Source organism: Sceloporus occidentalis, unplaced genomic scaffold (genome assembly GCF_023333645.1).
Source record: "Sceloporus occidentalis isolate IW3139 unplaced genomic scaffold, rSceOcc1.0.p SCAF_65, whole genome shotgun sequence".
NCBI lineage: Eukaryota > Metazoa > Chordata > Lepidosauria > Squamata > Phrynosomatidae > Sceloporus > Sceloporus occidentalis.
Genome location: NW_028317045.1, coordinates 4,255,326 through 4,277,209, shown reverse-complemented (window position 1 = coordinate 4,277,209; position 21,884 = coordinate 4,255,326). Strand labels below are relative to the sequence as shown.

The following is a 21,884-nucleotide window of genomic DNA, read 5'->3' as shown; positions in this document are numbered from 1 at the left end:
TTACCAAATTTTGTGAGGATTCAGAGGGTAAAAAAAAATTTGTTTATTTTTCTAATCTTCGCTAGTTTTTACTAAATTTCTCATTCTAAATTTTCAGCTGATCATCCAACTATGGTTGAAAAAACAATATATAGTTTATATGGGTACACTATTCACAGGAAAAGAGAATCATCGCTAAACCAAAAATGGCAAAATTGCTCTGGGCTTTGAGGTACCAAAAACCCCTGGGATTGAAGGGGTTAATAAAAGCTACGATTGAGAAAAATATTTTGTTTTTATTTCCTTTTTTTTTTCTTCAACCTGCCCCCCCAGTTATGCACATCTGCCCCCAGGCTTGCCACTCTGCCCCAGAAATGCCTTATACCCCATATATGCCACTGTGCCCCATGATATGCCTTTTAACCCTCTAAATGCCACTGTGCCCCATGATATGCCTTTTAACCCTCTAAATGCCACTGTGCCCCATGATATGCCTTTTGACCCCCTATGTGCCACTCTGCCTCCAGAAATGCCTTATACCCCTATATGCCATTCTGGCATTTAGGGGGTTAAAAGGCATATTATGGGGCAGAGTGGCATATAGGGAGGTATAGGGCATTTCAGGAGGCAGCGTGGCATATAGAGGGTTAAAAGGCATTTCTGGCGGCAGAGTGGCATTAAGGGGGTTAAAAGGCATTTCACAGAGCACTCTGCCTCTAGAAATGCCTTATGCCCCCCATTTAACACTCCCTCCCCCTCCCTCCTCCAAACTTACCGGTCCTTCTTAGTCCCCGGTGCTTAGTCCGGGCACCAGGAACTCAGAAGCACCGGTAAGTTGGGGGGGGCATAACACAGGAGGATCCAGGTCCCCTGCATCACTGCAGGGGATCTGGATCTTAGTCTCATAGTCAGACCTATTTGAGGTCTGATTATAAGACGACCCCGATTATAAGACGAGGGGTATTTTTCAGAAAAAACCTCGTCTTATAATCGAGCAAATATGGTGTGTGTGTGTGTATAATATATATATATCAACCAAGGTATGATTTGCATAACCTTTTTTTTTTATCCATGACTGTCCATAAATGTTAAGCGGTCTGCTTGCTTAATGTTTGTATACAAAATGCAATCATCCATGTATGGAAGTGCAATAATTGACGATTTACCAGGCTGCAGAATTACAAGCTCATGGGTAAATGAAGAAACTTTGTTTTTCTGATGCTATTGGACAGAAAAAAAAATGAACCGTGCCTTTGAAGCAGAATTTTTCTTTTTTGTATATATTAATGATACTGGCAGATTTTAAAATCTGTGGAGCAAGGGAAATTTATATTTGTATAATTCGGTTACTGTCACAGTAGCGGTGCCGGGCGGGAGTTTTCTTGTTTTTCTTTTTCGTTTATCCTTGCTGTGGGTAAGCAGCAGGGTTAGGATCCAGATCCCCCCGCAGCGCTGCAGGGGACCTGGATCCTTCTCTCCGGCAGCCGTGGACGTCTGTGCGATGACATCTGCGGAACTTCCGCCTATGGTGGAGCACTGGTGTGACATAACCTTCCAGTGCTCAACTGTAGAAGTGCCGGCAGCGGAGGTTGCCAACGCGCAGATGTCCACGGGCCGGCCCCACTGGACACCAGGGAGTCTGGGGGTGCATTGGTAAGTCGGGGTGGGGGGTTGCACTTATAGGAAGCAGAGTGGCAATTCTAGGCGGCATAAAGCATATCAAGGGGTCAGTTGGCCATTTCTAGGGGGTAGGTTGGCATATCTGGGGGCATAAAGCATATCAGGGGCAGAGGGGCATATCTATAAGTAAGGTGCTATATGAATTAAGGGGGTGACTTTAAAATGGCTATTGGTTTTCTGTCTGTATATAACATATGCTGACAAACTGATAAATACCAAAAATTTTAAAATACATGTATTCCTGTTCATTCATTAGACAAAATACTGTTTTACCATTCCACTGTGAATTTTTTTCTTCAAAAAATTTTTTTTCCTTTAAAATAGCACCAAACTTTAAGGGTGTGGCCTATATTCGAGCCGCTGCTTGTACTTATTGCAAAAAAACATAAAAACATTGGGTATTTCTAAACTCAGGACAAGTAGTAGAATCTATTTAGCTAGTTTTTTTTACTTGCTTTTTTAGGTGAGTAAAAGATTTTTCAAATAAAAGTCCTAAAAATTTTTTTTTCAATTTTTCCACCATGTTTTTTTTATTTTTTTATAGTAAATAAGATGATACGATCAAAATAATGGTATCCGAAGAAAGCCCATCTTGTCCTGAAAAAAACAATATATAACTTATGTGGGTACACTAAATGGGTGAGGAGAAAATTACAGCTGAACACAAGCACCACAAAAGTATTAAAACAGCCTCGGTCCCACAGGGTACAAAACGAAAAATGAGCCTGGTCCTTAAGGGGTTAAAATAAGCATTTACGTTTATACATTTAAAAAACAAATGATTCTGATGACCTCCGTTAGCTGGTTTTTGTGATGTTTGTAGATGGAATTTCTGCTGCTTGTAGCAAGGCAATGTCAGGCTAAGATCATCAGGATCTACAGATCAATTCCAGGAGTCGTATTTCTCACTTGTTGACATGGGTTTCTAGCGTGATAAATTGTTGGTTTACACTAGACTTTCTAGTGTTGCTGGAAAAACCATATTAGCCTTCTGAAAGGAGACAGATCAATATGTAAAGCGTCTGCTGACATCGTCGGACAAACGGAAGAAAGATAGCAAGATAGCTATAAAAGTAAATATGCAGTAAAATATAACAAATGAGTAGTAGACAAAACGTGTATTATGAGCAGGGCTGTATTTACCTTCAGCTCTGCCCTAGGCCTAAGCCAGGGCAGCGCCAAGAGTCGCCCCTGTGCACTGCTGTCCTTACTGTGGAATTCTCTGGTACGTCATATTCTGGCGCTCGGCCTTTTAAAGATGTGCAATGCCAAACAGAAGTGGACTAAGTAAGCTGAGACAATTCTGCAAAGTCCTCCATTATGTTAGTGGGCTATTTGGGGATGTTACAAATGCTCAGGACTACTGCCTGCCAGCTCTCAGCAGATGGTTACAGGGATGTGAAAGGGTTAATGGAAAAACCAGGATGCTGGGTTGGGTCACTATCCCTGCAGGGAGCAAAGCAAGTACACCTAAACACAGAGCCTTTCAACCCACAAACCTAACTCTTGGCTACCATCAAGTTATTTTATTTTTAAGGTTTTAAAAATGTCTAAGGAGGTTTCGGTAACCCTTTGAACCGCTCAAAATTATATAAAAACTCAGTTTAGCAAAAAACTTATAATAACGTCCAAACTAGAAAACCAGTTATGTGATAACACCAACTATCCTGGAAGTTAAGGAGCTCAACATTAGAGCACAAAGACAGAACTGACCATGGTGCTAAATATGAGATTAATGGTAAAAGAAGACCTAAAACAAAAAAATGGAACAAGTCCTTTTGAAAAAGGAGACTCTCTACATAAGGGTAACCCCTTTCTTAGGGACAGAAATTGCGACAATTGGAGAAGTCTCTATGTAAACCACATAATGTTAAAACCTAATTTTTATTGTAGCTAATAATTAAAAGAAAAACGTGACTAAAACACAACAAAAGTCAATTGTCACAGGAGCCCCGAAACACTGAATACCAGGAGCAGCAACCTCTAACAGCTGCCTTGCCGGCTCTCACTGTGACATTAAGAAGGAACATGGGCGTGAAAGGCTTACAAAAATAACAGTGAAAGAGAACATACAAAAAATACAAACGGTATAAGGGATAAAACACAGAAAATTTACATAAAACTAAATCTAAATAATCTGTGCGAATCATAGATGTCTCAGTCCCTTGTCAAAGGTGTTAAATAAAGAAATTCTAATTCTTCATCTCAGATTTCCATTCTTAAAGGAATCTTCTTCCTTTGTCCCTGGGAGATGCCCATTTGGTGTCTGTGGAGGGAAGTGTGTAGCCCAGGCACTTTACGACACTTCTAATGAGCTGCGTCATAAACCATGGCAGCAAACTCCTGCCTGATATTATTTAATGTCTTATTCTGGTATTAATGGTACCTTGTACACCAAGAGTACTCTGGAGTGATCACGTCCCCATGTTAATAAAGCATACAGGTCCCCCCCCCCCGTATCTACCCAATAGCTAGAGGATGTATTCTTACTTATCAGGCTCTGTTTAACCCTCTCTTGCTATTATTATTTATTGTTTTGTTTTATATAGGGCCATCAAATTTCGTAGCGCTGTACAAGGGGTAGACAGGACATAACAAGTAGTATGTAACATAACAATGTGGTGAGGAGGCCCTGCTCTAACGAGCTAACAATCTAGAGGGAGTTAGGGTGTATTATACAACAGGTAAAAGTGCTGCTGTTAGGGATGGAGCAGCCACGCTACTATAAGTATTACAGGAGAGGAACTAGGAAAGGTGAGCTAAAGGAATATGGCAGGGCGTTAATGTTGTAAGCGTCCTTATAGAAATGGGTCTTGAGGGGTTTTTTGAAGGAAGGGGGAGAGATGGATAGACTGTTGGAGGGCATTCCAGAGGATAGGGGCAGCCCTTGAGAAATCTTGTAAGCTCGCATGAGAGCTAGAAATCAGAGGAGAGGATAGAAGGAGATCATTGGATGAGCGGAGAGACCAGTGAGGAGATGTAGGTAGGGGAACCACTATTAAGGGCTTTGGAAGTAAGAGTCAAGATTTTGAATTGAACCGTGAAGCGCACAGGCAGCCAGTAAAGAGACTGACAGAGGGGAGAGACGTCGGTAAAGCGATAGGAGAGGGAGATAAGTCTGGCAGCAGCATTCATGTTACATATTCTTCTGGAGGACACATTTATGTTATGATTATGTTATGGAACTTAACCATGTTCCTCAAATTATAACTCTGAAGATGCTAGGCGCTCCCTCCCCTGTGTGATCCCCTATAAGATTTTATGCCACCCAGCACAGGACATTCTGGCATTTAAAGGTGCTCTGCTTGGATGTTCTTCCTGCCCAACAGATTTTATGATTGAGTCTGGCCAGGATTCCAGATAGCCCAGATCCTGCTATAAAGGTTAGGAAAAACAAAACTATTTTCTCCTTCATGCAAGATGAACCCTTAATATTTTGTGTTACCAAGGAGAGCAGTAGTTGAGGTACAGTGTAGGAAAGGCACAACACCAAGGATGTCGCCTATTGAGAACCACGCAGGTAGGGCACAAGTATTACACATGATTGAGGTTAGAAACGGGAGAAGAGAGCCAGTTGATCAAGGGACACATGGGCTCTGATAACTGAGCATTGTAAACCCCCTTTTTTAGGTGGATATAACTGTAAAAAAAAAACCAAAAACACAATGTTGACAAAATGACATTGGTATCTTACAAAGTTTGGTATTCCTAGTCAAACCTACCATTTGACTTTTTATAAGAATGTTGTTTTGTGACCTCTTTCATTCTGCTTTAGAATGCAAGCTTCCATTAACACACACACGCATCCTGCAAACAATGCAATTATCCTTCCTTCCGATGAGATACAGTGAAGGAAAAATTATTTGATCCCCTGCTCATTTTGCCCACTGACAAAGAAGTGAGTAGTCTGTAATTTGAACAGAGAGACAGCATAACAACCAAAAATCCAGACTAACACATTTCAGTTGGCTGAAACTGAAAATGACCCCCCCCCCATTGCTACCCCTCGTTTTATAATCCGACTTTAGAGGTCAGATTATAACACTGAGGTCCAGATTTTCCGCAGGGCTCCAGGTGACCTGGATCCTCCTCTCTTGCAGCTGGTGGGAGTCTATGCGATGCACGCAGACAACCTCTGCTTCTGCCCTCTACTTCCGCCGGGGCTTCTATGACTGAGCGCCGGCATGACACGACCTTCCAGTGCTCCAACATAGAAGCACCGGAGGAAGTGCTTATCTGGGGGTGGGGTGGCATATCAGGGGCACAGTGGCATATAGGGGGATATAAGACCTATAAGAGGTATAAGGCATATCAGGAGGTGGAGTGCATATAGGGGGTTTAAGGCATATTAGGGACTATAAGACATATTAGGGACTATAAAACATATCGGGTGGCACAGTGGCATATAGGAGGTATACGGCATATCTGGGGGCAGAGTGGCATATAGAGGGTACAAGGCATATCAGGGGTGGCAGATCAGGGAGGCACAGTAGCATATAGGGAGTATAAGGCATATCTGGGGGGCAGAGTGGCAAATAAAAGGAAATAAGAACAAGAAATGCATTTTTCTCAATCATTTTTTCTTAAATATGAAAAAATAGTGTACATATGAATTAATATTTACTACTAAAACTTTTTTTGAGAAATATTGTTTGGGTTCTTGTACCTAGTAAAATAAAAGGCGATTAGAGAAATGCCATTGTGTTAGAGATAAAAAGGGTTTGTTTGTTTTTAACACCCAGTTAATTACATTATTTTTATCCGATTCACCAAAACTAATCGATTATGAAAATAATTGTTAGTTGCAGCCTTAGTCCTAAAGACCATTTGGTAATATAAAAATAGTAAGAGGTGGAATCAATATCTTAAGGCCTTCCTCATCAATCTGGTCTTTTGTATTGGTCTCTTAACACATGTGTATCATAAATTTTACAGATTGCTTCACAAATTGGAGTTAGCATAAATGTTATTAAAGCTTGAACTTTAACAAATCATGTAATAGATGTTTAACCTTCCCCCCCCTTCAAAATATTTGCCTGTGTTGAATGCACTTTCATTTTAAATTCCTTGTTTATAAGAAATGTTTAGTAATTTAAATATCTTGTTTAAAAAAAAAAACAAAATACAAACTAGGAAGTGCCTATTTTTTGTTGTGACTGAATAAAAGCATTTTGAGAAATGGTCTCCCTCTAGTGGAAATAAAAGCTGCAAGCAGTAACATTTACTTATTTTGTATTTACATGCGAGGAACCAAATGGCATGCTTGCATTCTGTATACATATCCTGCATCAGGCGACCCAATGGTGCTTAACTCACTACAGTAACCTGAAATCAATCGTGCTCTGAATCCGAAAAAAATGTGTCGCTGCCAAAATAAGTGCCAGTGAAGGTATCACAGGCCCCAGCCAATGGCTGGTAAGATAAAAACAATTCACCCTTCACCGTCCGCCGATGGCCGGGCCAATTTAAGAGTGGGTATAAAAAAAAAAAAAAAAAAAAAAGTGCATCATGAGGGGATCCAAGGTCAATACAACGTGCTTATCAACCCAGGCAAAGTGATAAAAAAAAGTGTGCCCCCTCACACGCTGATCACAGTGCAGAGTGTCCCAGCGGATCCATGCCAGGGGACGCTGTAACACCTCGGGCTCTCTGACGCCATCCCCAGCCTTAAGGCCAGAGGACCAAGCTTTCCCTCTCTCACTTGATCATAGCCCAAAAGGTCGAGAAGCGAGCTTGAAGACTAGTATCCAGGATGTAGCCGCTGAAAAACAGTTGTTTGTACTTTTGAGGATTCTATATATTTTACTGTGGGTTTTGTTCACGCCTCTGCACTGTAGGTTAGACTTTTTTTGTGGATGTGTATATTTGACTTGCAGTGACGTATAGTGTCTTATGTAGCGATTACTTTGGTTACACCAGTGGTGCACCACTCTAGCCCTTAAGGGTCAGAAACGGGCCATCATTTTTGGATATCTCAATTTGAACATAGGCTTTTCTTTTAGTTAACTTTAATTAAATTACCCGTGTAAGACTACAGATTTCCTGCCCTGTTGGTGGCCATTGAGGCCTGTAGTTGAGTAATACTGATTTAGTCCATGATTAGTGGACTTCCGTGCCTTTATTGAGTCCCCTTTTGTTAAGTGCAGCTTGGGCAAGACTGGGTAGTAGCTCATCTCCGCTGCATAAGATCGCTATTCTTCTGAGTATGATACCTGACTGAAGGTCGAGTCTTCCTCTTCAACCACTGGAAAACTGTTCTCTATTGTTGAACGGTGTCCCTCAGGAGTTTGTAGCACTGCTGAAATTGGATTGGTGCCTTTAGTGCAGAAACCTCCAGTGTGGAAAATGGAAGCAGAGGTGTACATTATGAGCGTATACCGTTCTGTTAGGACTTAGTCTGTCTAGGATTATGAAAGTGTTCAGAGTTTATGGTCAAACCTGGTTCTTTTTTAACCAGCTTTAAAGAACCAATTAAACTGGAGGTGCATGCCTGATATACAAGCAGCTCTTTGCTAATTGAGCTCATGTGAACTCAATTAGTCCGCCGCTCATGTTTTTGCACCTATTAAAAGGCAGACATTTCCATATGCTCTGCCATAAATCGTGCACCTGTGGTTTTCTCAGTATGAGATCACACAATTAAAGGAAGTGTAGGCTCTAGGCTAACAACTTTTATCTTCGGAGGTTTATTGATAAACTTTTAATGGCTACATAATGTGAACTGCATACAAAATGATACCAATGCGAACGGTGAAGCAATCTGATACAAAAGCTTTTTGGAGAGTCTGTTAAAGGGGTGTCAGAATAGTAATGTAAGTGATGTTGTTCTATGTGAATGCTGAATGTTGCTGTCATGACTTGTGTTGGTGCATTAGTGATCAGCTACTGTTGGTATCCGCATCAGAATGAATGCAGCTCGATATTATATTACTATATTAGTACAACATAAAGTTAGAATATTGCTTTAGTGCTAGGCCAGGGACTTGCCATTGAATCCAGGAACGTGTCACATGGACACATGACCCTATATAAAACCAAAGAATGACCATTTCCATCTGCAAGTTCCATGTGTAATCAGAATCTTTGTGATTACAGTATTACATATATGTCCAGTGTAGATCATTGGCCTTTGAGTTCCTCATAGGGCATACATTGAAAGCTATTTTTTGTCCTAACTGAGAAAAGACTGGTCGTTTGGAGCAAGTGTGAGGATAGTCGTGTTTGCGGTACTAGCCTATATAGTCCCTATTCCTTAGGAGAATTCATAAGAATGCTTCTAATTACATTTTTTTTACTTCCTTTTGTATATTTCAATATCTGAGATGTCAGATTGAAGTTAATCAGAACTAACGCCTTTCTTTTAAATTAACACTTTAATGTGTTGAGCATGTTTTACAAAGGACCTGTTATATATTCTAGGAAACTAACCCCTCCAATGCCTGATATATATATATATATATATATATATATATATATATATATATATATATATGCACCAGGCATTGGAGGGGTTAGTTTCCTAGAGTATGTTTGTATACTTTGTACTTTATACCCTTTGTATACTGCCCCCCAAACCTTCTGTTTGGCTCAGGGAAGAATACCTGATGTGTCATTAATTTGTAGTAAATCACGCATCCAATATTGACATTAATGACTGTTTTAAAGTATCTCCCTTATATCAGGTAATGGATAAACTTTCAATAAGTAAAAAAAAAAACGTGATTGGGGGGAAAACTGACTTTTTTTTTTTTTTTTGGTTGGCTCCTAGATCCAAACCAAATTTGTTGTATTTGCTAAAGATTCATAAATATCAGAACATAACCTTGTGGGTTTTTTTTTATTTTTTACAACAATACACCATTCAAAACCTTTAATCTTCCCTAATCTTAAAGTCTTAAATGGAGAGCACTGATGCCATTTGGTAAATTTGTACCACTACTGCTAGTTGTCCAGTTTGAGTACAATTGCCAAATGTGCTATATTTCCTCCATCTAAAAAACTACGGATTTCTCGGTTCCAAAACAAACAAAAAAAACTCATACCCGTCCACGTAATTTCAACTTCTTTTCTTGTTAGCTGCTATACTTTCTATACTTAACTCCTGAAAACCATTGCCTGTCTGTTTTTTTTCTCTGCACTGCCAAAACGAGTGTTACTTTTCCTCCAAGGCTTGTTTACCACATGCAATTCCACAAGACTAACAGAAAAAGTGGGTATATTTTAACACGACCACTCTTGAATGGGCTCCACGGGGTAGTTATCAAGAGTTTCACATGGCTCTGCAGAGCCCTATTATACACCTGAAAGCAACTATATAATGTAATTACCAGCGATGGAACAGTCACAGCTGCTTTACGCAATGCTTCCGAAAAACTAATGGTCATATTTGTAACAGATGAGTTGTACTGGCATGTGATATAGCAAAAACCTCTCTCCTGAGACCTCTATTCTAGTTGGCTTTGCCCATTATTTTAGCATGCCATTTTCCCATAACCATATAAAAGTGGGTGTTTGGGAACACATATGCATGTATAGGTCTCCTAATGTGCTACAGCTTGATTTAGCTGCTATTTAACCCATTAGTCGCTGCCATTCTAAATTCAATCACGTCCAAACAAATCGGCCCTTCTCACCTACTACTGTTGTAATGTTGTGTTGTGCCAAGAGGTTCTGCTGATTTGTTTACATATAGATACAAATGCTTTAAGAATTTTCAAAAAGGAATATATTTAACATGTATACCCTAGTAGTACATAATTTCTAGGAAAGTTGGGAAAAATGTCCTAGCACCTTTAACACATGGAACATCATCATTAGGAGGATGGTGGTTGGAGGGGGGGCTTGCTGCCTTTGTTCGGTTCTAGGATAGCACCAAATGTAAATATGTCACTGGTTCTGAAGGGCTCTCCTTATTTCTCAGTCATTCGTTCAGTCTACCCTTACAAAGCCTGTCTCATAACATCATTAAGTGACTTTACAACACAACAGAGAATATTCATGCAGACCCCATGGTCTACATAGTATATGTGTGTGTGTGTGTGTATGTATATATATATATATATATATATATATATATATATATATATATATATATATATATATATATGTATGTTTAATTGGTAAGCACTGTTATATGGGTTTGGAAAAAGAGTGATGTCCACTTTTTAGAGCATAGCCATATACTTTCTGTCTGTCTCGTGCCGTTTCCTTTTGGCAGGCTGGCACAATGCTTGTAATGAGCGTGGAGACGGTTTCTGCACGGAACTGACATATCTCATATTCTGTCTTCTCTGAGATTCCTCAGGAAATACTCCAGAGACCTGGTGATGTGTTGTAGGAGATGAATTATTTTGGAGTATTTCCTACAGCTGACAGGGCTGCAGAAGCACTATATGCTATTTGAATGGCATTTACCGTTATGCTTTTAAAGCTAACGGTACATAATTGTAATTACTTATATAACATTTATTTTGTATAACATTTGTATCGTGGTTTAAAGATATCAGATTGATATTGTATGGTGTAACATTTCTTGTAGCCATGGCTTGTTTAAGAGACATGTTTTGCTCATTAAAGCATGGGTATTCTTATTGTTTTCACAAATATTAAGTTAATAGCTGATTGCTTATAGTGTGCATGTATGTGTGTGTTGTATATTGTGTCATCGGTTCACTCGGCACTTTACAACACGAGACCTCTAACAATACAATACATGTGATATATTCAGCTTTTTTGATAACATAGCCATCTCTTATAGGATCTGTAACCTTTATTTTGTGCATCCTTGTAGTCAGCACTTTCATAAGTTTCCTATGTTCCTACTAAGTGGGTTGTCTTTTCAGATATCTGTGGGCAGCAGCACAATGCAGTCTTGCATCTCAATGTCAAGAATTTATAATTACGTTCTTTAAAACCAGCGTTATTTTTTTCAGCTTTTTCCTTCATGTACGCCTACATTTTCCAGTCGTTCGAATTCTAGACAGCCTGTGCTTTAGCGTGGCTTTCTTAACCTTTTTGTAAGTCCAAAGTGCTATGTGAATGTAAAACTTTTTTTTCCCAACTAAAGAAACACATTTTTAAGAATGTTTATCTGCAGATGAATTTGATTGAATGCTTTGTGCTTATGTAATTGCTGTGGGCTATTTGGACTGTAATAATTTCACTGAGACTTAATGGTTTTCAAATTGCAGTGGCTGCCGTTAAAAATAAAAAAAAATATATATATATTTGTGTGTATATTCGTGTGTATGTATATATATGTTTATGAATGTGTCAAGAATATTCCCCAAAAATGATTGTTGGATGTTTGTTTTGCTTATATCTAATGTCAATGTATATTTAAAATAATGAAACTGTAGATTTCTTACAGATTTAGTACATTATAACCCATAGAGGTCATTCTAGTCCCTAAAAATCTTTTTTTATGTGGCTCCTCTATACACAAAAACCTAACCTCTGAAAAACCCGCTTTAAAGGTTATTTCTTAATATCTGCTTTCAATGTGTCGTACAATAAAAAAAAAAAATGCAAGCAAGCTTACAAATTAAAAAGTCTGTGACTCCCCCCCCCCCCCCCCCCCAATGCAGGAATAACCTGAGGGTGTCTCACTAAAGCCCTTGTAGGCTGTAATACCCAGATTTATTTTATTTTCAGGTGTCTGTGAAGCCAATTGTGTTTTGAAATGAGTTGTTGACAGTAAAATTTACTGCAGAACTGCCTGACGGGCCAGTGTGAATATAGTGTTGGATGGATGCTGCAGGACAGGGACACGCCACCATGTGTTTAAAAGAAAAACAAACAAAAAAAACCAACAGCTAATTGTACTGGGAAGTTTATGCATTACTGCCTCTTTAAATTATAAGAATTGTTAATTTGTCATTTTAGCATGAAATAATTTAGTATGGATGAATAGCTTACCCCCCCATACACAGGTGTATGGCTACAGGATTGGAAGGGGCATGGTCGAGTCGGTACTTCCTGCCTACCATGCCCGAGAAGACACCTCACGGCTCTCAGCTGATGATGAGGATCTCCTCAACTAGCCCATTATTTTCACTGCTTGCAAAAATGTCACAGTGGGATATCACACAGTGCCTGAAAATTGAGGCTGTCCTGCAAAATCTGTGAGGTACAGAGTAACAAAAGAGCTAAGATGGCTGCTTTCATAGCGCACACACACAAAGCATCTCTGTAATGGACATATATTGCTTATTTTAACCTTAAAATACCAATAAATGTGTTTATTTTGCGCACAGAACTACTACTGATGTAGGATTTTTGAAAATGACAGATCTGCTTTGTTCTCATGCCATTGATCTCCACCATGCTCATTAGAAGTCTTGTGCATTGTTTAAAACTCACCTAAGAACTGACCTTCATCTTTAGTATAACTTCCCTTTACTTTCAGAGACATTGATCGCGTTACAATTGTATGTGAAGGATGTAGTTTGTTTGTGGTAAGTGTGACTTGTTTTAGAAGCACAGTGGTGTATACCGTATTTGCTCGATTATAAGACGAGGTTTTTTTCAGAGCAAATGCTCTGAAAAATACCCCTCGTCTTCTAATCGGGGTCGTCTTCTAATCAGACCTCAAATAGAGGTCCCCCCCCCCCCCCCCCCACCACCACCACCACCACCACCACACACACTTACCGGTGCTTCCTGCTGTATTGCCGGGGCAGCGGGCCGGTGTGGGGAACTCTGATCTCTGACAGCCAGGGAAGGTATCTGCGACGGACGCAGACAAACCCCCGCTGCCAACTCCACCTTCTTCCGGCTGCAGCGGAAGGAGACGTCAACCCGCTGCCTCAGCAATACAGCAGGAAATTGGAAGCAACGGTAAGTGTGTGTGTGTGTGCGCGTGTGCGTGTGTTAAATGGGGGCATAGGGCATTTCTGGAATGCCTTATACCCCTATATGCCACTCTGGCACTTAGTGGGTTAAAAGGCATATTATGGGGCAGAGTGGCATATAGGGAGGTATAAGGCATTTCAGGAGGCAGAGTGGCGTTAAGGAGGCATTTAATAGAGCACTCTGCCTCCTGAAATGCCTTATACCTCCCTATATGCCACTCTGCCCCATAATATGCCTTTTAACCCCCTGTATGCCAGAATGGCATATAGGGGTATAAGGCATTTCTGGAGGCAGAGTGCTCTATACAATGCTTTTTAACTCCCTTAATGCCACTCTGCCTCCTGGAATGCCTTATACCTCCCTATATGCCACTCTGCCCCATAATATGCATTTTAACCCCCTAAATGCCAGAATGGGATATAGGGGTATAAGGCATTTATGGAGGCAGAGTGGCACATAGGGGGTCAAAAGGCATACCATGGGGCACAGTGGCATATAGAGGGTTAAAAGGCATATCATGGGCCACAGTGCCATATTGGTGTGGCAAGCCTGGGGGCAGATGTGCGTAACTGGGGGACAGGTTGGAAAATACAAGGAAATAAAAACAAAAAAAATATTTTTCTCAATCATAGCTTTTATTTAAAAAAAATAGTTTACATGAATTAACATTTACTGGTAAAACTTTTCAGGCTTTTTCTTTTTTTCCTAAGTTAATATTCAGATTTTGGGGGTCGTCTTATAATCAGGGTCGTCTTATAATCAAGCAAATACGGTATATTGTTTTACTGTTCACACTTATTCTAGGATAACATACTTCAACCATGTTTGCACAACTCATTATGACCCTGCTTTCTTTTTGCCCCTGAGATTTAAATCTCAAATAGCATCATACCATGTACTCTTGGTACTGCAATTATCTTTTGTGTGGTGAAAGTTGATGGTGAATTAACACATAACTAATTTGTGATTCTCATACGTTTGGACAACATTAAGGATTCAATTCATCAAAGTACTTAATTACAGCTCTTCACATTGGGTCAAAATTCTTGGCAAACACGCCACATTTGTCTGTGTCTAACTAATAATTATATGCACAGTGCAGATATTAGTCTGGATGTGAGCATTCAAATGCGCCACCGTTTCCTATCGCCTGTGACTTTTGGCACACGTTCGAACGCTGATTGTGAATTCCGAGTGGTAACTGCTGCAGGAAACAATGTAACACAGCCAGAAAACCTCAATCCCTTAACAGAACTCTATATAACTACACTTAGACATAACATTATTTGTACATATAGCATAAAGTAAACAGAGGTTAGATAGTCTAGGATGCTGAGCTGAAACATTTCTGGTCACTTCATCTGGTTATTTTGTGTTTCGCTTGCAGCCCCACGTATAGTCATCAGTCTCTGCATTAACAAGCTAACAGGACTGGATGGTGTACATTGAGTGTGTTGTCAGCAAATGGGGTTCTAATTACTGGCCCGCAGGTCTGCATTTTCCCTGAGACTTCATGATGCCAGCCTACCCCTATGGCAAATTGATGCATGCAGGAGGGAGGGTACTTCATCTTGGGGGCTAGAAATGGATATAAATGGAAAGATGTGGGTCAGTGTGGGTCAGCACGCTTTTCACAACCTTTCCTGTTACTGATTGTACAGATGTATAATTGTAAGCTCGTGAGCAGGATCCTCCAAATCCCCCCCAATCCTGCCAGGAACTAAATGTGTAAAAGTACCATCATCAAGATGGCGGCTCGTGGGCAGTGTTCTCAACTACAGATGTGTCTGTGCTAATGTATAATTTATGTTTGTGTTAATTTCCCAATTTAAGTTGTACAGCGCTGCAGAATTTGTTGCTGCTTAATAAATAAAAGATAATTAATAATAACATAGAGCAATTATAATTGATAAAAAGACAGTGGCATCGCTTTATTTGTTTGAAATGGCCAGAGGGACATGTTGGTTGCAGGCCATGTGGCTAGTAGGGCAGGGGCTTTATCAGCACTTAAAGCATTTATAAGATGAAGAATTCATTTTTGTACCCAGTGTGTTATAGCCTTTTCTGTTGTTTCTAGGCACATATTATTTTTTTTTAGAGTTTGGTATACTCATACTGAGCAATTGTTTGTAGCGCTACAAAAGAGGGGACATCAGCAGGGACAGAAGATGTTGTGCAATTATGGTTTGGTAGATGTTGCCTTAAACATGTAGTCTCCCTGATATGTCCTGCCAATACCTAATTGACAAAATCATGCAAAGCAAAATGTAGAGAGACATTTTAAGCCTCTTTACATACACGGGGAGAGTAATTTAATAGGCAACATGGCAACACCACCCATTTTGCCAAGTTGGTGTATATTGTGTATTTTTCATAATTATTTGTATGTGGGCCTCACTTCCACAGGTGATACTGATCTAACTGACAGTTAATACAATAATGAACTAGTTATTGGTTGTAAGTGAAGCTGGAAAGAGACCCCATTAACAAAGTTTTTCTGGGTGTCTCAGCCTTTTGTGTTTGAGTACTCTGTATGAAGACTTAGCAATTTGAGTTCATTTGACCTCTCAAGCCAGTTGTCCATGGTTTCAAATCAAAGGTCCAGTTTTTATGTAGTTTAGGACATATGAGTAAAATTCCCTTATTCTCATTGCCACATTAAAGTAAAAAAATAATGATGCTGTCACTTGCTAATTACGTATAAATGTGATTTGTGTACAGAATTATTTTTAGCTTACCACATAAAAATTACTATGAAACATAAGCATTCAAGAACCTTATCCAGACACAAACTAGTGTCGTTATTAAGAATACGTGTCCAGTTTTATGTGTAAGTGTGGTCCATATGGCTTTATACTAATGGACTTATTTTTATTAAATATATATATATATGTATGTATGTGTTTACGTGGTATGGTAAGCTCCAATGATTTTGTTAGAAATTATAGTGATTGCCTTGTTTTTCTGTTAGCCGTTAAAAGTGAATTCATTGATGTACATCTTGAAAGAACAGCTATATTTCCATTAAAATAACATTAAACGCATCAGAAATGCAATGCAGGCATTGTTAATGTTGTAAATGAATATTGGAACCATAAACAGCTGATTTCTAATGGATTATCTTCATAATGTACAGAGTCCCTTTATCAAGGCAACCATCACTGTTTGCTAAGCAAAATTTAAGTTTAAAAGGCTGTTTGATCATTAGGTTATTTTTCAATTGTTACCCAGTTAGGGTATAATATAATATAATATATAATAACCAGCACGCACACACACAGGTGCATGGCTCCTTCCTTACAGAGAGAGGTTTTTTTTGTTTTGTTTTTTTTCCCCCTTTTATAACATTGTCACTGTCCATGTATATCACAGCTAGAAATGGTTAAGCGCAAAAAAGGACTGCTAGTGAGAAAATCATCTCCTGCATGACTCCCAGCAGAGCAGCCCGTGTACACATGGCGAAGGGGTGGGGGGATCGATGTAACCGTAATTTGTACCATTTGAAGATGCTCGGTGGCTTCCTTTTGTCTGTGCGTTATCCTCTTCATGTGAATTCTGTGAGGGTAGCAGGGGGTGTGGGCGGGAGGTATTGATGAAGGATGCAAGGGGACATGTCTGTAACCATCATGCAATTATCAGAGGGGAATGTGTATCTGGACACACAATTTAGCTTTCATTGGCTGTCTAAAGAAAGCCATTTCATGGGAGGATTGGACAAGGAGCTGCGTCAATTTGCTGCCCGTCTCCAAGGCACTGATGATGCTGCCTTTACAATCTGGCTAACGTCACTGCTTCATCACCCAGCCTGGGTGTGGGCTTTTTTTTCCTCTCTCCCCATTTTTCTCTCCTCCTTTTTTCCCTTCATTCTCTGTGTCTGTGTTTTATTTTGTCCTTTGCTTCCTTGTATATTTCTGGCTCTGCCTGTTCAATGCTAACAGCATGATATTTTGCAATCATTTAGGTGAATACAAGAAGGACGAACTCCTGGAAGCAGCCAGGTGAGTGCTGTTTAAATTTCAATTTTTTTTTCAATTTGAGAAGATGGGGAGTAATAACAGAACATACGAGGTGCACAATAAGAGAATTCAGGCTTCCAATTGCATTGCAGTGTTATTGTTTTGTTGGTGCTCACTTACACACTCCACAGCTGGCCAAGTTCATTAATATGGATCTTTGCAGACTGGCTTTTAACCAAAACACTCTGGATATGCTGGCATTTATATTAACCCTCTGTTAAAATAAAAAATAAATAAAAAAAAGAACGCTAGAAAAAAAGGCACAAAAACCCTTTGCTCATTTGTCATTTTATTTCCCTGTTTATGTACAATGAAAAGCTGCCACATTCCATAGAGATCTCCCATAAAAAATAAGATTGAATCCTTCATATACCCACTTTCTGTCTGTTTGTTGTATGATTTTGTGTACAATCAATTTGGTCCATGATTTCATAATAGTAATCATGCATGGAAGTCTAATATTTAAAATCTATATATATATAGATATATATATATATATATATATATATATATATATATATATACACACACACACAATGAAACAATATAGTAAGTATTTGCAATATCAATACAATATATTTTAAACAATGCAAATTTAAATTACATGTATTTCTGTGTTTGCGCATATATATATAATATATATAATATATATATATATATATGTGTGTGTGTTTAATGCCCTTGATCTTTGTACAGATGTTTATTCCTTTCTGAGCACCTGCTGTGTTAATAAATATTTCTCCTTGATTATATGTTCATTCTCATTTGTGGAAAAAATATCTGCACAGGGGAAATATTACTGTCTGTGATAGACAACAGGTATTGATGTCTAATACAATCCAGGTGTGTGAGGATACAGCAAAAAAAAAATAAAAAAATCCCATAGTTGGTTACCCAAGCTAGAGGGCATAGCAAGGCCATATTAGAAGGCTATTCATCTCAGTTGCTGCATATTAACCCGAGCACCAGTAGAGTACTTTGAATCGATTCATAAAGCTATACAGGGGTAAGAACGAAGTAACACAATCATTTGTTGCTTACAGTGCACAGTAGCTGCACATTATTAGCATTTACGGTATATTTATCATTTATATTTTTAATAGAGCCTGGATTTATAAATTTTGGCATATTAAGAGACAAAACACACTGTGGATATTTGTTTTTTTCTCCCCAGCCCCTGCTTCATTGATACTCTGTGGTGGAATGCACCGCAGCAATGTTCAAACAGTTTCAGCAGACGCTATGCACATGCACTTCATGGTCCAAGCACAGGCTCATACACTGTAATGTGGCTGCTAAATATTGTGCCAATCACTACGCCACATGTCAAGAATAAAATCCCCAAACCATGCTAAAGTGCAAAGAGTTGTACACTCGGCAAAATGAAAGAGGTGTTGTAATATAATTGCATTGTATTCCTAAACATATTTAAATACACCATTTTATAGCCTTATTTGCATCTACAAGCACTACGATGAGTTAAGAGGAAGCTAATTTGCGTACCTTTTTGTGTTTTTATACTTTCAGGAGTGGAAATGAAGAGAAACTTATGGCTTTATTAACTCCTTTAAATGTGAACTGTCATGCCAGTGATGGACGCAAGGTAGGCCTGTATACATAACTATTACTACAAAACATTGTTCAGCGCAAATCACCTCGTGTATGTTTTCACTGTTAACTGTTTAATAGTTTTATAGTATATGTATAATTGGTACGTTTCGGTGTACGCTCAGCCCTATTACTCCAAAAGAGATTCCGTTGTGTTATAAGATATTGGGAGCAGCTCGATGTATTGATTCAGCTAGCAGATGTGGGGAGAGAAAAACATTCTTATGTGAGAAGTACCGTATTTGCTCGATTATAAGACGAGGTTTTTTCAGAGCAAATGCTCTGAAAAATACCCCTCGTCTTATAATCAAGGTCGTCTTCTAATCAGACCTCGATTAGGTTGCCAGGCTGCTTACCGGGCTTTGGTCGCGAGCAGCGTCTCTTCTAGCGGCAGGAGAACAGGAAGCTAGAAGAGTGTCACATAACTCTGCCTCCCGCCTCCTTCCTCTGGGGGCGGGGCCAGAGAAGTTGCTGGCACAGCCAGGCTCCTGCAGAAGTCTTCGAGTGAGAGACCTGCAGTTCAGGTAAGGGGGGGAGGGTTTTTGTGATTGTGTGAAGTATGTGTGATTAATGTAATGAATGAGTATTTAAATGTTTGTGAATGAGTGTGTGTATGATAGCATGGATGTGTAAGGTGGGTGGTGGTGGTAGCATGCCTTAGGGAGGCTGTACTCACACTCCTATCATCCCCAGGTTCCAGCATGTACTGGCTGCCTTGGCTTGATAGGAGTGTGATTGCTGTTAGCAGTAATATATATATATATATATATATATATATATATACCTCCACAAATGCCTTTTAACCCCCTATATGCCACTCTTCCCCATGATATGCCTTTTAACCCCCTATATGCCACTCTGGCATATAGAGGGTTAAAAGGCACATCATGGGGCAGAGTGGCAAATAGGGGGTATAAGGCATTTCTTGCAACCCTGGGGGCAGATGTGCATAACTGGGGGGGCAGGTTGGCAAATAAAAGGAAATAAAAAAAATATATATATTTTTCTCAATCATAGCTTTTATTAGATATGAAAAAATTGTTTACATGCATTAATATTTACTAGTAAAACTTTTTTTCCTATAGGGTAGTTTTATATTCAGGCTTTTTGTTCTTTTCCTAAATTAATATTTAGATTTTGGGGGGGTCGTCTTATAATCAGGGTCGTCTTATAATCGAGCAAATACGGTATAACCTATCCCCTTTCTAAACATGTTTAGAAGATGTCCCTGTCTGCCCACCAGAATGATCAATACTTTAAGCATTGCTTTCCCTTTAAGGTGACTCTCTGGCTCTCTGTACAGTATTGTTGTGAGCACTATTTAACAAAATCCATTTTATGTTATTAAATATTGCCAGGGCAGCTTTCCAGTCTTGGTTTGTATTTTATATTTTTATATGTATTTTCTACAAAGCTCAGACAGACTGATACAAACAAGATATTTGCTTTCTTGTCAGTTAAAATACTTTGCTTAGGGCAAAAAGCCTAAAAATATTTTTTTGTTTCTATCCAAGTGATTCTTTTGGAAAATACTACGTCTAAACCATTGGTGTGTGTTTTTGGGAGTACTTGCATGTTAACGGTATGAATCTCCTTAGTGTTCACAAAAATGGATAAGGTCATAAGCATGTTATTAAGATTACTCCGTGAATAGAAAATTTACTCAAAAACCATGTTAACGTTTGGAGTCCTAGTGAGCACTGCATTGCATTCATTTTCTGGACTTGGCGGCTATTACAGGCTCATTAGCTGACCTCTCCAACTTTGTTGTTTTGGCATGTGACAGGATAGGTCGGGGGTGTCCAACCTGCAGCCCTCCAACTGCTGCAGGACTACATGGCATAAAAAATCCATAGCTAAAACTATATACCCTCGGAACCTTCTGTTATGGTATAAATAAGAAGACCACGTTTTGGTCTTCTTTTCTATGTTCTAGGTTGTCTTTTTATGTGCTTTAATTAGGAAACTCAGACCACTGATTTTTGCTTCGTTGCATTACTTTGTTTCAAGAGGAAAAAAAGATAGCTTTTGGCTCTTGTGAATATCTTTTCGTGCCTCAAAAAAATATCCGTAGGTAGCATCTCAAGCGATTTTTACTCGTATATAGTGAAATTACTATTTCAATTTGACATGCCAAGCATCTGATAGCACTAATAAGCATTCTTGTCCCCTAGAAAATTAATGTTAATTATATCAATATATAAAATATTTTTTCTTGTACAGATGTCATATGCATAGTTGCCAACCTTTAAAGCTGTAGGGACGCGTTGCCGCTAGGCAGTCTGAATACAGCATTTCACTTAGTCTGATTAGTGCTGCATAACAAGGAGCTGAATTCAAACTTGACAGATCAGGACGTATGAGTGCACTACTCATGCAAATTTATTTTAGCTTGTGCAATGATTTAATTTCATGCTGTTACTCAGTGGGACCTTTTCAATATAAACAAATCTTCGAGTTGATGTTTTATGATCTATTTTTTTTTTTTTTGTACTTTGTTTTGTTTGTTGTTTGTGTTACATGCTATTCCTTTTACCCAGTTACTAGGATAATATTTAAGTTAAATTACTAGTTGTGAGCTGTAACTAAATGCTTATACAATATTTATATTTCAGTAAAAGGGCTTTTTGCACTTTTTTTTGCATATATATATTTTTTAAAAAACTAGGCTGCACCCTGGTTATAGGTGTAGATGCCAGACACGTTTAACCGGTTGACACATTTGTTGCCAACATGCAAATTCTGTCA

The 21,884-nt window shown here is 39.0% G+C and overlaps 1 protein-coding gene across 1 annotated transcript in view; it reads left to right on the top strand.

Moving 5' to 3' along the window:
- LOC149286979 (poly [ADP-ribose] polymerase tankyrase-1-like) overlaps positions 1-21,884 on the top strand; it is a 120,706-nt gene that overhangs the window by 37,517 nt on the left and 61,305 nt on the right. The window contains exons 4-5 of the mRNA XM_089493581.1: positions 17,474-17,510; positions 19,056-19,131. Of these exons, the coding sequence (XP_089349707.1) occupies positions 17,474-17,510; positions 19,056-19,131 (113 nt within the window). The remainder of the gene's footprint in view (positions 1-17,473; positions 17,511-19,055; positions 19,132-21,884) is intronic.